Source organism: Ovis canadensis, chromosome 2 (assembly GCF_042477335.2).
Source record: "Ovis canadensis isolate MfBH-ARS-UI-01 breed Bighorn chromosome 2, ARS-UI_OviCan_v2, whole genome shotgun sequence".
In the NCBI taxonomy this organism is placed as follows: Eukaryota; Metazoa; Chordata; class Mammalia; order Artiodactyla; family Bovidae; genus Ovis; species Ovis canadensis.
Genome location: NC_091246.1, coordinates 87,651,936 through 87,666,905, shown reverse-complemented (window position 1 = coordinate 87,666,905; position 14,970 = coordinate 87,651,936). Strand labels below are relative to the sequence as shown.

The window sequence follows — 14,970 nt, the reverse complement described above, 5'->3', positions numbered from 1 at the left end:
TCCAAAGACATCAAAGTGACTAGAGTTTGAAGAACAGGTTACCTCTCTGTGTCCAGAGAGAAGAGAGTAATACATAGACAACTCTGGAGATTTAAGACTATTCCTTTTAAGGTGTCCAATATACTAATCAGTACATGTATGTGAAGAAACCATCTCAGTACATGCATGTGAAAAAGCAACCTGAGGCCAGGAAAAGAACTACACAAACAAGGAAACACAAAATAGAATCAACACAAATTCTATGACTGAGAATATATTATTCCAGCAGCCAGGCTGGAAAATTAAATAATTCATGGAACACTGAGTATTCAGAAGGGTCTTGTCTCAGTAGCAGGGCACATTAGTTACCACTAATCCAAATGTGGCTTTGGTGCATCTATCAAATTTTAAGAACCGAAAGGATCAAACTGATTCCAAGTAACTGCTTCTACAGCGAAAGTCAGGAATATTTACAGGAATATGAAAATATCTAGTATCCAAGAAGATAAAATTTGCAGTGTCTGAAATTAGGTCAAAAATTACCCAGCATGCAAAGTAACTCCCTCAAATACACTCATACTTAAAAAGAAAAATAAATAAATTAAAACAGTTACTATAATGCTATTCCTTATGTTGAAAAACTTAAGTAAAAACAACAACAACAAAAACTCCAGGTCCAAAGAATTTCACTGGTAAATACTACCAAGCACATAAGAAGAAATAACATCAATCTGTTCCACTAAACACATTCTCTTCCGTGAAACAGAAGAGAAGTGAACAGACTTCTCAATTCATGGTATGAATCATGCTAATAACAAAAGAAGACAAAGATGGTATAAAAAAAGGACAAAATGCACAACTATCTCTCATGAACATAGATGTTAAAAACTCACAAACAATATACTGGAAAATCAAATTCAGTAATTCATATAAAGAATAACACATCATGATTTAGTTGAGTTTATCTCAGGAATACAAGGTTGATTATTTGAAAATCAATTAATGTTATCCATTATAATAAAAGTTTAAGGAACTTTCACATGATCATATCAATTGAGGTAGAAAAAACACTGGACAAAATTGAACATCCATTCAAGAGAATAATGCTCAGCAGATTAGGAATAGAACAGAAATTCTTCAAGGTGATAAAGAGCATTTACCAAAAAACCTACAGCTAAAATCATACTCAATGGTGCAAAACTGAATGCTTTCCCCCTTAAGATTGACAGTAAGTTAAGAATAGCCATTCTTGCCATATCTGTTCAACATTGCATTGGACATCCTTGCCAGTATGGTAAGGCCATAAATAAATAAGTGGTTTACAAATAGAAATGGAGAAACTAAAGCCATCCTTATTTGTAAACAACATGATTGTTTATGCAGAAAATTCAAAAACTCTCAGAACTATTGAGTTTAGCAAGTTCACAAAATAGCCAAAATAACCTAGTTATACACAACTGGAAACTGAAATAGAAAATATGATGTCCTTTGTAATAGCTGCAAAATATTGAAAGAGGTATAAGTCTAACTGAAATATATGCTGAAAATTAAAAAAAGACTGATGAAGCAATCAAAAAAGATCTAAATAAATGCCTAGACATGAAGCGCTCATAGGTTGATATCATCACATATAAAATATATCAGTTCCCTCCAAATCTACCTATAGAATTAAGAAAATTAAAAGTCCCAGCAAGATTTTCTGTATATATGGACATACTGTAAAATTTATATGGAAGGTCAAAGGAATTAGTATATAATAGCCAAAATGAGTTTGAAAGGGAGAATAAAATTAGAGAAATCACACTACCTGATTTTAAGGCTTAAAGTTACAATAACTAAGACAATGTAGTATTGGTGAAAGAACTGGCACAAAGATCAGAAGAGAGAGCCCAGAATAGACTCACACTGAAATAGACAATTAATTTCTGATAGTTTTTAAAAACAACTCAAGGGAGAAAAGATCAACTTTTCAACAAATGGCTGAAAGAATTGGATATCCTTAAACAAAAAATTCAACCTACACATAAAACTTATACTTTATATAAAAATTAACTGAAAAGAGGTCCTAGATCTAAAGGTAAAATATAAAACTATAACTCTTTCAGAAGAAGACACAGAAGAAAGTTTTGTGACCTGGGATTAGGCAAGGAGTTCTTAGATATAATATTAAAGGCACCATCCATGGAAAGAGAAAAATTAACTGGTATTCATCAAAATTCAAAGCTTTTGCTTTGTGAAAGATAAAGTTGAGCAACTTTGAAAGAAGAAGGTATGAATATTTTTAAGTTGCAAATCCAACAAAGGACTTGTTCTCAGCACATGTAAACTCTCAATACTCAAAAGCAGGAAACCAAAAAAGCTTGTTTTAAAAACTGGCAAGTAACTTTAATTAATACTACATCAAGGAGGAAATAAGCACATGTGTGACCAGCAGAATAATTCCTCACCCTTCCTCTTGTCAAAGACGTCCATATCCTCAGCCCCAGAACCTATGAATATGTTACATGAAAAGGGGGAATTAAGGTTGCTGATGAAAAACATTGCTAATCAGCTCACCTTAAAATAGAAAGAGTATCTTAGATTATCTAGGTAGGCCAAATATAACCACAAAACTTCTTTAAACTGGAAGAGGGAGAGAGAACAGGTGGTTAGAGTCATAGAAAGATCTGAAGATGCTGTTACTGGCTTTGCAGATGCCAAGGCTTGTAGACAGCCTTCAAAAACTGAAAAATCAAAGAAAATGGACCCTTCAGAAGAAATACAGCCCGGCTAACACCTTGATTTTAGTTCAGCAAGACCTACTATAGACTTCTGACTCTCCAGAACTATAAAATAATTGTGTTGCTTTAAGCCACTAAGTTTGTGGTTATGTGTTTTCAAGCTGTGGTGCTGGACAAGACTCTTGAGAGTCCTATGGACTGCAAGGAGATCAAACCAGTCAGCCCTAAAGGAAATCAACCCTGAATATTCACTGGAAGGACTGATGCTGAAGGTGAAGCTCCAATACTTTGGCCATCTGATGCAAAGAGTGGACTCACTGAGAAGAACCTGATACTGGGAAATACTGAAGGCAGCAGAAGAAGGGGACAAGAGAGGATGAGATGGTTGGATGGCATCACTGATTCAGTAGACATGAGTTTGAGCAAACCCTGGGAGTCTGTGAAGGACAGGGAAGCCTGGCATACTGCAGTCCATGGAATTGCAAAGAATTGGACCCGTCTGAGCAACTGAACAACAAAAATCCCTAAGTAGTCAGAAGGCATTGTGTCATAGTTTCTTAATTTCAACAGAGGCTTTCCCCCCCTCCCCCACTTAATGGTGCATAAAATAATGGCACATCTCTCAATCAATGGTGTCTTGGACTCAAAGAAATGCAGTTTACCCAGCATGGGATATACTACCATGGTCCCTGTCATCCTCATACCCAGCTGGACTTCTTGACTGCTCTTATTATAGCCACAGTTAGACCCACCATAGTCTATTCTCAACAGAGCATATAGAGTGATACTTTAAAACATAAACCAAATGAAGTCACTACTCTGCTCAAAATCTTCCTGTAACTTCTCACCTTATTCAGACTAAGAGCCCAAGTCCCTATAAAATCCTACAACATCTGTACCATTCTTCATCCCTCCTCACAGTTGTCCTGCCTTCTTCTTTTCCTCTAGTCTTTAAACTCTTTACTTCAGTTACATCAGCTTCTCTACACGTCAAGAAATATGTCAAGAATGTCTCTACCTCAGGACCCTTGCACATGCTTTTCTCTGTGCCTGGAATTTCCTTCCCCCTGCCTTGTGCATGTGTCTTGTGTCTGTATCTTCCTCAGATGCTTGCTCAAAATGCCATCTTATCAGTGAATGTTTTCTTACTAACCTATTCAAAGCTGCAATTCCCTCCAGTACATTCGGCTGCCAGTCCGTCCCTGTCTCTAGTTCTTTCCCCACGCAGTTTTACTTTTTCTATGACTTTTCTATGTCTACTTTTTTTCCTTCTCTGTTTTACTTTTTTCTATGTATCACCACATGACACATACACATTTAATTAATTTATTCATTTAGTCTCTTTGCCTGCCCCTAACACTAGTAAGTAAGCCCCATGAAAAAAACAGACTTTGGTCTGTTTTGCTCTTTCCTGTGTTTCCAGCACCTATAACAGTTCCTCAGCACATAGCAGGTACCCAAGAAATATTTGGTGCTGAATAAATGAATGAGTGGATTGCTGTTGAATGAGTGAATAAGTGACTTGTGAGTATAGCCTGAAGTCAGATACAAAGTGAAATTTCTTTCGAGTTTTGTGCTTTTTTAAAAAAAAATTCATATGTATTTTCTACTTGACAATATTAGGCCTGTCTTTTATTATAAATATCCTTTATCTCAATATCTTTGAGCCAGCATGATAACCCCAGAATATATTTACTCATAGCCATTATAAATCAGCATAAGCACAGTCTGAGAGGGAAAGTTGGGTATTAGGAGCTTCATTTTATCTTGATATAATTTAGTTTATCTAGCCCTCACCACCCAAGGGAGATAGAGAGAGAACTTTCAGATACCAAGATATTTTCAAAACACACAGATACATTTGACAGGTCTGCAAAACTGGAGACATCAGATTGATATCAAATAGGCTGCTTTTGGATCTAAGTGTATTCTGAGTATACATGAAGAATACACAATATAGTACAAGTCAGTAATATTTTGATTGGGATGGACAGGTACACACTACTATGTTTAAAATGGATAACAAACAAGGTTGTTCTATACAGCACATGGAACTCTGCTCAATGTTATGTGGTAGCCTGAATGGGAGAAAGTTTGGGGGAGAATGAATACATGTATATGTATGGCTGAGTCCCTTTGATGTCCACCTGAAACTATCACATTGCTAATCAGCTATACTTCAATACAAAATAAAAAGTTCAAAAAATTTGAGAAAAAATGAGTTTTTAATTTCAAAAATCAAAAGTAAGTTAATATAAGCTAAATTTGATAATTTTTTCATTGGGTTGGGGAAGTAGGAAAAAGTGATCTGGAAAAATGGAGAGGCTGAAGGCTCTCAGTAGACAGCCTTTTCCTTCAAAAGGAGGGCAAGAGTGCCTTCAGTTCAGTTCAGTCGCTCAGTCGGGTCCAACTCCTTGCGACCCCATGAATCGCAGCACGCCAGGTCTCCCTGTCCATCACCATCTCCCGGAGTTCACTCAGACTCACGTCCATCGAGTCAGTGATGCCATCCAGCCATCTCATCCTCTGTCATCCCCTTCTCCTCCTGCCCCCAATCCCTCCCAGCATCAGAGTCTTTTCCAATGAGTCAACTCTTCTCATGAGGTGGCCAAAGTACTGGAGTTTCAGCTTTAGCATCATTCCTTCCAAAGAACACCCAGGGCTGATCTCCTTTAGAATGGACTGGTTGGATCTCCTTGCAGTCCAAGGGACTCTCAAGAGTCTTCTCCAACACCACAGTTCAAAAGCATCAATTCTTCTGTGCTCAGCCTTGGTGCAGCTTATATCTGTTTTCTGCATTTGTATTAGGTAATAATAATGTCCTTTATTACAAAGATGGTTTGTTTTTCATTCATCAGCAAATGGCAGCCACTTGATAAGTTTCTCCTACTTCTCCTTTTCCTTCTGGCACTTTCCACCATGGTCTTTCTCCACTCTCCGTTTTTTTTTTTTTCTTTATTCCCCTGAGGTTTGATAACATACGGGGAAAATCTGGGTGTAAGTTCAGAAGAAAATGAATTCAGTGTGGGGAATATGGCTATAAGGAGTTTGAGAAGATTGTGTGGCTGGCTTTTAGTGTCTTTTGTTAGAGTGTAGGGAGAAGACAATGGCACCTCACTCCAGTACTCTTGCCTGGAAACTCCCATGGACGGAGGAGCCTGGTGGGCTGCAGTCCATGGGGTCGCTAAGAGTCGGGCATGACTAAGCGACTTCACTTTCGCTTTTCACTTTCATGCATTGGAGAAGGAAATGGCAACCCACTCCAGTATTCTTGCCTGGAGAATCCCAGGGACGAAGAAGCCTGGTGGACTGCCATCTATGGGGTCGCACAGAGTTGGACATGACTGAAGCGACTTAGCAGCAGCAGGGAGAGACCTGGCAGAACTCCTCCAGGCCTCATGGGTGGAGAGCCGCTCACCTGGCTGGCACACTGGGCTCCGCAGAGCAGTCTCATCTCCCCTGCCTGTTGGTCATCTCACAGTCTGTATATATAGGGTGGAAGGTTCTTCTGGGGGTGGAGAAAACATAAATGAGGCAGCTTGTTCAGCATCTGCTATAGATTGTGGTGAGGTACATGCATAGGCTGGGCTTTATTGATATAAATCATTTTGTCATGAGGCATCGTCAGTGCTAAGGTAAACGAATCAGTCTCCTTTTGTCATTATGGATCATCATTGGCTTGTGTCTTATGTGATTTACCCACTTTTGGTTTGAATAGAGCACTGTTCACTGAGGTATCTGTCTGCAGACCTGGTGATGACTTATGGCTCTCAACTGGCTGCAGTTCATCCTTTCAGGGCTTCTCCAACTTTGTTCCAGTGATTCAGGCTCCAAAGGGCCCCGATCACCTTTTAACAGGAGGGTAGGGGGAATATCTATCTGAGCAGAGTGTGCAGGCTTTTCTATAAGGACAGGAAGGCAGACGGATGTGAGGGAATAAAGGAAGGATTCTCATCATGAAAACATGCCCCTGGAAGTTGCCCTACAGCAGTCACTGCACGAATGTCTGTCATATCTTTTTGTGCCTCATGGAAGTCCTTAGATTCTTAGAAAACAAACACCGATTCAATTATGTAACACCAATAATTAGAAAGACTTCAACTCTTTAGTATTCCTTGAAAAGCTCTATCAAAGTAATCTTTTACTTTTATTTTTCAATAAGAATTGCTGTAGGGTTTTAATAAATTTTATACTTCAAAAAATCACTAAGTACCTTTTTTTTTTCCCTTTTTTATTTTTATTTTTCTTTTAATTTTAGTTTTTTATTTTTTAAATTTTAAAATCTTTAATTCTTACATGCATTCCCAAACATGAACCCCCCTCCCACCTCCCTCCCCATAACATCTTTCTGGGTCATCCCCATGCACCAGCCCCAAGCATGCTGCATCCTGCATCAGACATAGACTGGCGATTCAATTCACATGATAGTATACATGTTAGAATGTCATTCTCCCAAATCATCCCACTCTCTCCCTCTCCCTCTGAGTCCAAAAGTCCGTTATACTTTTTAAAACTTCCATCCCCTGTAGTTATGACTGCATGTGCCAGGCCTCTAGAAGTTAGTATGTTAAGCTGAACCAACTTGATTGGAGTCACTGTCCATACATAGGGCTTGTTTTCCAAAGAAAAATATTGTTTAGAGTAGCAAAATTATAAGCCTGCCCAGGCATGTTGTAAAGCCTCTGGAAAGGTAACTTGGAGCCAGTTTTGTGAATGGAAATGTAGTGCTCAAGTCACATTCTGCTTCAAAAAGTTGTAACAAATACAGATGAATTAAAAGAAAAAAAAAAAAACAAAAAACAAAAGTCCGTTATACACATCTGTGTCTCTTTCCCTGTCTTGCATACAGGGTCGTCATTGCCATCTTCCTAAATTACTAAGTACCTTTTAAATGTAATTTTTTTTTCTGCAAATATCCCACCATGACTTCAGAGATTTACAAAAGAATTATGCCTCCACCCTTCACTGGTTTTCATCTTCTAAATTGTTTAATTTTTCATCTTATAGAAGAAACTACCAGCACATGATCACAGGAAAAATAAATCTCACCTGAACGCACTACATCAACGTCTAACTTATCATTCATCATTTTCTCTTCTCAGGTCTTTTTTCTTTTTTTCTTCAGAATCACATTTTTCACTGCCTGAGATGTGTTAGAAAGGGGAGAGTTTCCTAAGCTGGCACCTCTGATGTTTCATGTATTTAAAAGTTCCTAGTCTTTCTTCCCACCACCTCTTCTTCCCAGAGGCTAGTCCTTTGGGTGAGCTGCTTTTTCCTGTCTTCTCAGAATAGTTCTCCAGCAAACAGTGCTTCTTTTTCCCCCCTGCAACTACAAGTCCCTTGTAGTTTAAAGCCACAAACCCCCCATACATCAAGTGTTTTCCTCCAACTAGTCAACAATTAGGACAAAACCACAGTCAGTAAAGAAATTCATTCCCGTTTCCCAAATCACAGGAGACACGTACAAAGAAGTCCTCATTAAGGATCTTTTGGAGGATTCCAGACAATGGAAAAATTGAGAAAATATGCCAAAAAAGGTCAAGTTATTCTAGAAACGGTGGGGTGGGGAGGGAGATGGGAGGAATGTTCAGGGACAAGAGGACATGGATAAACCTATGGCTGATTCATGTTGATGTTTGGTAGAAAACACAATACAGTAAAGCAATCAACCTTCAATTAAAAATAAATAAATGTTAACAAGTGCACAGTCTTGAGTACAAGGGTTGTTTTGTTTCTATCTCTCTCTGCTGCAGTGCCTAGAACAGTGAGTCACAGAGGATCATGTATGGTAAAATGATCTAGCTTGCTGGGTGAGTCTGTTGTTGGGTCAGGTATCTCGAGAACATATACCATCTACCCTAGGAGGACCCAGCTGGGCAGGCACTTAAAGTACCTCACCTTGATCCATCTAACTGCTTTACAAACACTCTGGGAACAGCAGAATTTTGGACAATCAAGAGGAACAAATAAGTGCTTCAGCTCTGGAATCAGACTCTGGGCTGACATTTTGGCTCTTATACTTCATAGCTGTGGAACTCTGAGCAAGTCACCTAATCTGTCTAAGCCTCAGTTATCTCATTCATAACATGGGGATAAACAGTACCTTGCTACAAAGTTGTTATAAGGATTAAATGAAATGATCGTGTAAAGTTCCCAGCACGTACACGTATAGCAGGCACACAAGTATTCAGCTGCTACAGAGAGATTAGGACACAACAGTCTATAACTGTCTTCACATAGTCACTGCCCAATATCCATTCTGGAGAAACATGTGATCAGCACTGATCTAAGGTCACTTTGTCAGTGAAGACCATGTAATTTCACAGTGGCAGGAGATCATTTGTTCTAATCTGCCCCTCTCTCTACTATTCTGCCAGACTGTGAATCAGTGAGGGGTCAGGATGTAGCCTGTTCTCACGCTGGATAGCAAAGCTCATGCTTTCTTGTTGAATATATCCAGATCTATGCCTAATTTCCTTCTAATGTGCCTCTAAAGAAAAGGTTTCCTCTGTGGGATTGAAGTGGGTGACCTGACTTGTCTTACCTAAACTAATCCACAAAAAAAGAACCTAACTTTCTTCCCACAGGGTTTTCATATTTGGCTTCATTTGGTTGGAGATGTCATTCCCTAATTGCTGCAGGGAGTTAAGCCAGGGGATTATGACAAATCAGAAGGCCCAGAGATGGCCCCATCTCTGTAGTGTCTTACATTTGGTTGCGGTGAGCTGGGATTTATACTGCCCACGGACCAGCCTGCAGGTGGACCCATCTCCGTTGCAGACTCCACAGTTATCCTCCTTGATGGTGCTTCCCAGCTGGTGATCGCAGCCAACAATCTAACAAAAAAGAGAGATGTGTAATTTAACCCAGTGCCTACTGCTAAAGGGATGCAGGGTGGGGCCCTTCATCATCCAGTCAGCCTCCTTCATCCTTGAGATGAAGATAAAAATGAGATGAAGATCCATTCTGATGACAGGAACCAAACTGGAATTTGAATCAGGCTAAGAAGGAAAAAATGTAGCATGGGTAAAGACATTTTCATAGTTCAAATATATTGAAATATACAAAGAAAAAGAAAGATGGGAAGGACACAGGGGAAAGGGAGGGAGGGAGGAGAAGGGAAGGGAGGGAGGGGAAGGGAGGGGAGGATGGTGGGTGGGAAGAAGGAGAGAAGGAGAGAGAGAGGAAGATGCTGCACTACTAATATTATAGAACTTCAATTCCAAAATAATTCCCACTTTCAATAAATATGCTTCATCCAAATCACAAAAAATACAACTGTGGGATAACTGTAGCAGGAAAAATGTCGTGAATGACCTCTGTGTTAGTCCATAAGTTCCTTAGAATGTAAGATGCACAGGGGTGAGGTTCTGTATCTTGGCTTCATTGATGTTTTCCAAGCAACTAGAACAGTGCTTGGCAAATTACAAGACTTCAAAAATGTTTGCTAACTGATAATTAAACATACTCCCTTTTCTAGCTAGCACTTCAACTAAGGAAACAGAAACAGAAGTACAGAATCAGCCGACAGAAACAAGGCTGGTGTACATGCATGTGGTGGAAGAGGAGGGTTGACACGAAGGGCAGCAGAGATAGCCCACAGTGAGTGCCTGCTATTGCCTGGCCCTGGCCTGTATCAGGCACAAGACACACATCTCATTCATTCTCAAGACAACAATGTAAGGTATCCCTGTTTTATAGATGAGGTCATGAATCTTACCAAGGTCACTTAGCTAATAAGCAGCTGAATTCTAAATGCATCTAATATAACATTTGTGCTTTGTCCAAATCAGGCTTAACAAAGTCACAAGTCTTCATCACTTTTGTGGGCAAACTCATTTGTATCCTTAATCTTTTCATGGCAATGTTCAAGTTAAAAAAATTTCAAATTCAAACTAAATTATAGAGTTGTATCTCGACAGTTCTAGTGAAATCTAATATCATACTCCTAAACTACTTCAACTACTGTCATGGGCAAAATAAGATAAGAACTGTAGAAACATTTGAAGGAGCTTATTTCCACAATGTCCCCACAATCCATCCTGTCTTTCCAAAGTTTGGTTATTAGCATGAACTTTCTTTGAGGATTTTGTACCTCCAACTAACAATTGCAAACACATGTTTAGGCAAAGGCTTGAAAAGCACAACTATGTAACACTGTGCTGTGTATGTGCTAAATTTTAAAAATGTAGTTATATGTACCTCTTCCCTAAAATAATACAGACATCTTTAAAAATAGATAACAAAACAACAACTTCTTCAGTAATTCTATAAGTTTTGAAATGTAAAGATGTCAGGAAAATGTAGTGCCCAGTTCTTAAGTGAGGAGTGAAGGAATTGGTTCCATTTTTGGAGTGTTTACTGTGGTCAAGCTGCAATTGGCCTCAACATGTTCAGAAGCTACAGTGAGGCCACTTCAGAATTTATGCCAGCTTCATCCATGTAGAGCCTAGCATGTGCTGGCTTAAGACTACTCTGATGTGCTTCCCTATAACCGCAATGAAATTATTTTCAAAATTCTTATCTGTAAATAAACCTATATAGGAGCGGAGCAATGCTGCCTTGATTCATATATTTCAAGCACAGTGTGAAACGGAGTGCGAAAGTAACTTATTTACAAAGACATAACAATTATTCAACCATTCAGCCAATAGTGATTGAAGTTCTGTTATGAGCCAAACACTGTGCTGGAAGCAAAACCCAATGGTGAGTTCAAGGACATATGGATCCACCCTCATGGGATTTAGAGTCTAGTGATGGAGGCAGATATTATGCAAATCAGCACACACATGCAGAATGTAAATGCAGAATGATAATTATGATGAAATCTATAAGACATAGATAATGGGATACTATGAGAGCATAAATTATGGATAACTTGATCTGTGTAGAAAGGCCAGAGTAGGAATTCTCTGGCAGTCCAGTGGTTAGGACACAGGCTTTCAAGGCCATGGACCTGGATTCAATCCTGGTTGCGGAAGTAAGATCCTACAGGCTCCAAAGCACAGCAAAAACAAAAACAGAACAACAAAGAAACACAGGCCAGAGAAGATTTTCCTGAGGAAAAGTCTTTTGAGCTGAGAACTGAATGAGTCAGAGTTAACTAGACAAAGAGGAGATGTTGCCATAAGGTTTACTGCACCTTTTTGTCATGGCTACATACTAGCTAAATAAAAAATATGCAAAAATCAAAGTTGGCAAAAAAAAAAAAAAAAATCAAGACTGGATTTGACACCTAAAGCAAAAACAACAGAAACAAAAATAAACAAGGTGGGGGGGCTACATCAAACTAAAAATTTTATGCACAGCAAAGGAAGCAATTAACAGAATGAAAAGGTAACCCATATTCTCCCAGAAAATAGCTGTAAATCATATATCTGATAAAGGCTTAATATCAAGAGTATAAAGGCTCATGCAACTCAACAGAGAATAAACCATACAATGAAATGAAAAAATGAACAGAGGATCTGAATAGGCACTTTTCCAAAGAAGATATCTAGGTGCGCAAAAAACACATGAAACGATGCTTAACAATATTCATCATCAGGGAAATGCATAACAAGGGCAAAATGAGACATCACCTCATAGCTATCAAAAATACAATAAATAAGTCTTGGTAAGGAAAAGGGAACCCTCACGTACCATTGGTGAGAATGTAAATTCTTGTAGCCCCTATGGAAAACAGTATGGAGGTTCCTCAAAAAATTAAAAATAGTTCTATCATATGAACCAGCAATTTCCCTCATGGATATTTATCCAAAAGCAACAAAACTACTGTCTTGAAAAGATATCTGCATCCCTTTTTTCATCACAGCACTATTTATAACAGCCAAGACATGAAATTAATCTAAGTGCCTATTGACAGATGAATGGATATCTATCTGAAAAGAAGGAAATCTGTTATTTGCAAAAATATGAATGGACCTTGAGGGCATTACCTTAAATAAGGCAGACAGAGAAAGGCAAATATCATATGACCTCATGTACACATGGAATCCAAAAACAAACAGATGAAGAAGCAACTCATAAATATGGAGACTAGATTGGAGGTTGCCAATGGTGTAGGTTGAGGCTAGGTGAAATGGGTGAAGGTGATCAAAAGGCACAAACTTCTAGATATAAAATAAATAAGTCATAGGAATGCAATGTGCAGTATGATGACTACAATTAATAATATTGCATCGTATATTTGAAAGCTTCTAAGAGAATCAATGTTAAAAGTTCTCATCATAAGAAAAAATACTTATAACTATGTGTGGTGATGGATATTAATTTATTGTGGTGAAATTTATTGGTATATACAAATATTTTGTATTTTGTATGCCTACAATTAATATAATATTATGTCTGTTATATCTCAAAAGATATCAGAAGACTACAGTACATGATTGCCTTAGTAGGGTTGAATCCTTTGAGAAAATATGGCAACCTTAATTTATGTAGTAATCAAAGGATCATTGACCCTAGTGTTCTTGTTTGGGGTTGAAGAAAGACAACCTTAATTTTATAAGATACTTAGCTCTGTAGAAGATCAGTGGGAATGGGAACTTAAGCTCTCAGGTATCTCAAACCTAAGGAGGTGTACTCAAAGAAATTTCAGGTTTCTCAAAGGATTTACTTTCTCTGGAGAATTTTTAATCTCTAAAGGAGATTTTAATATATTTAATCTCTAAAGGAAAATTTTATATCTCTAAAGGAGCCAGAATAGAGATAATCATGAAAATCTCTCTCTAATACTAAAGATTTCTTTTGGTTCCAAAGTCATTTTAAGAAAAGAACAACCCAGCTTCATTGATCCAAAGTAACAGTCATATTAGGAATAGCTAAATAGAAGGTGACATATTTAAGGGTAACTTGGCCAGACCACCAACTTAGTGTTCCCAGTGTGGGTTTATGGACCCTATGATATGAACCAAGTCAGTTCTAACTGGTCTTTGTTTAACTTTAGAATTGAAAAGACAAACATCTCCCTGACACACAATAGCATTTTTTTTTTCTTTTTGTAGCAGTTCCTTTTTAAGATGCCAAAGTATTCTAACTCAATTATTTTTAAGATGTGGAATACTTTATCATCAGATAAAATGTTCCTATTTTGATCCAAGTGGAAAATTAATTGCAGTTACATCAGGAAAATCATTGTGGACATAACTCAATCTGTTGATCCTGAGTAACTGTTAATTAAAAGTTAGTTAAACTATTATGACATAAACCAACACAACACTGTAAAGCAATTTTCCTTCAATTAAAAAATAAAATTTAAAAGGTGCTATTGTTAATAATAGAGATAAAATAAACAGAAATATAGGAAAAGGCTCAGTTGGCAGAAATAATGCCAGACTTCTCTGTGCCTTTACATACACTATTATTTCTGCCTGGCATGCTCTTCCAATTCTCGATTTGGCAAATTCCTATTCATCCTTCAAATCCCAAATTAGCTGTCTCCTCCTCAAAAAGGCCTTTTGCAGATTCCAGAGTTAAGGAGCTTAATGGTCTATGATTCCTCAGCCTTTTGTTCATAAGTCCCTGGGGCTTCCCTGGTGGCTCAGCAGTAAATATATTGGCCTGCAATGCAGGAGATGCGTGAAATTTCATCCCTGGGTTGGGAAGATCCCCTGGAGGAGGAAATGGCTATCTACACCAGTATTCTTGCTTGGAGAATCCCATGGACAGAAAAGCCCGGTGGGCATGCGGTCACAAACAGTCAGACACAACTGAACAGTTGAGCATACACACACAGATACCCAATTCAAAGAATACATTTCTTATTGGCTACATCACCAAGTTGCAACTAGTGAAATAAAAGTGAGAAAGTTATGTGGAACTTCTGGAAAGGCTGCCTTACAAGAAGCTGACTTAGCTGGGGAGGGACCCTTCTGCCTGCCTGCCTTTCTGCCTTTCACTGTCTTGGAAAATGAGACAGCCTTGAGAATGGAAGGATGGCAGAGCAGAGAGAAAGCAAGAGCCCAGTTATGGAACCCCATCCTGGACAGATTACCTTTTGACTTTTTTTTTTTTTTCTTTTTTTGGTGAGTAAATCCTTTATGAGTTTAAGCCATTATTATTTGGGGGTTTCTTTTATATATTCTCAATTCAAACAGCTGCATAACATTTTAAGTTTAATCTATTAACACGTCTGTTTCCATAGCAGATCATGTGCTGAGAGCTCCTATTTTATTATCTTTCTATCTCTGCTGGTTAGCACAATGTTTGGCATTTGTGATGCACAATATATGTCAGTGAATCAATGAAATACACAGCATCAAACATAATG

At 38.2% G+C, this 14,970-nt stretch overlaps 1 protein-coding gene across 3 annotated transcripts in view; it reads right to left on the bottom strand.

The window, feature by feature from the left end:
* ADAMTSL1 (ADAMTS like 1) overlaps nucleotides 1-14,970 on the bottom strand; it is a 1,110,365-nt gene that overhangs the window by 298,084 nt on the left and 797,311 nt on the right. For all 3 annotated transcript variants that reach the window (XM_069576633.1, XM_069576634.1, XM_069576635.1), the window contains one exon: nucleotides 9,409-9,535. In XM_069576633.1, the coding sequence (XP_069432734.1) occupies nucleotides 9,409-9,535 (127 nt within the window). The remainder of the gene's footprint in view (nucleotides 1-9,408; nucleotides 9,536-14,970) is intronic.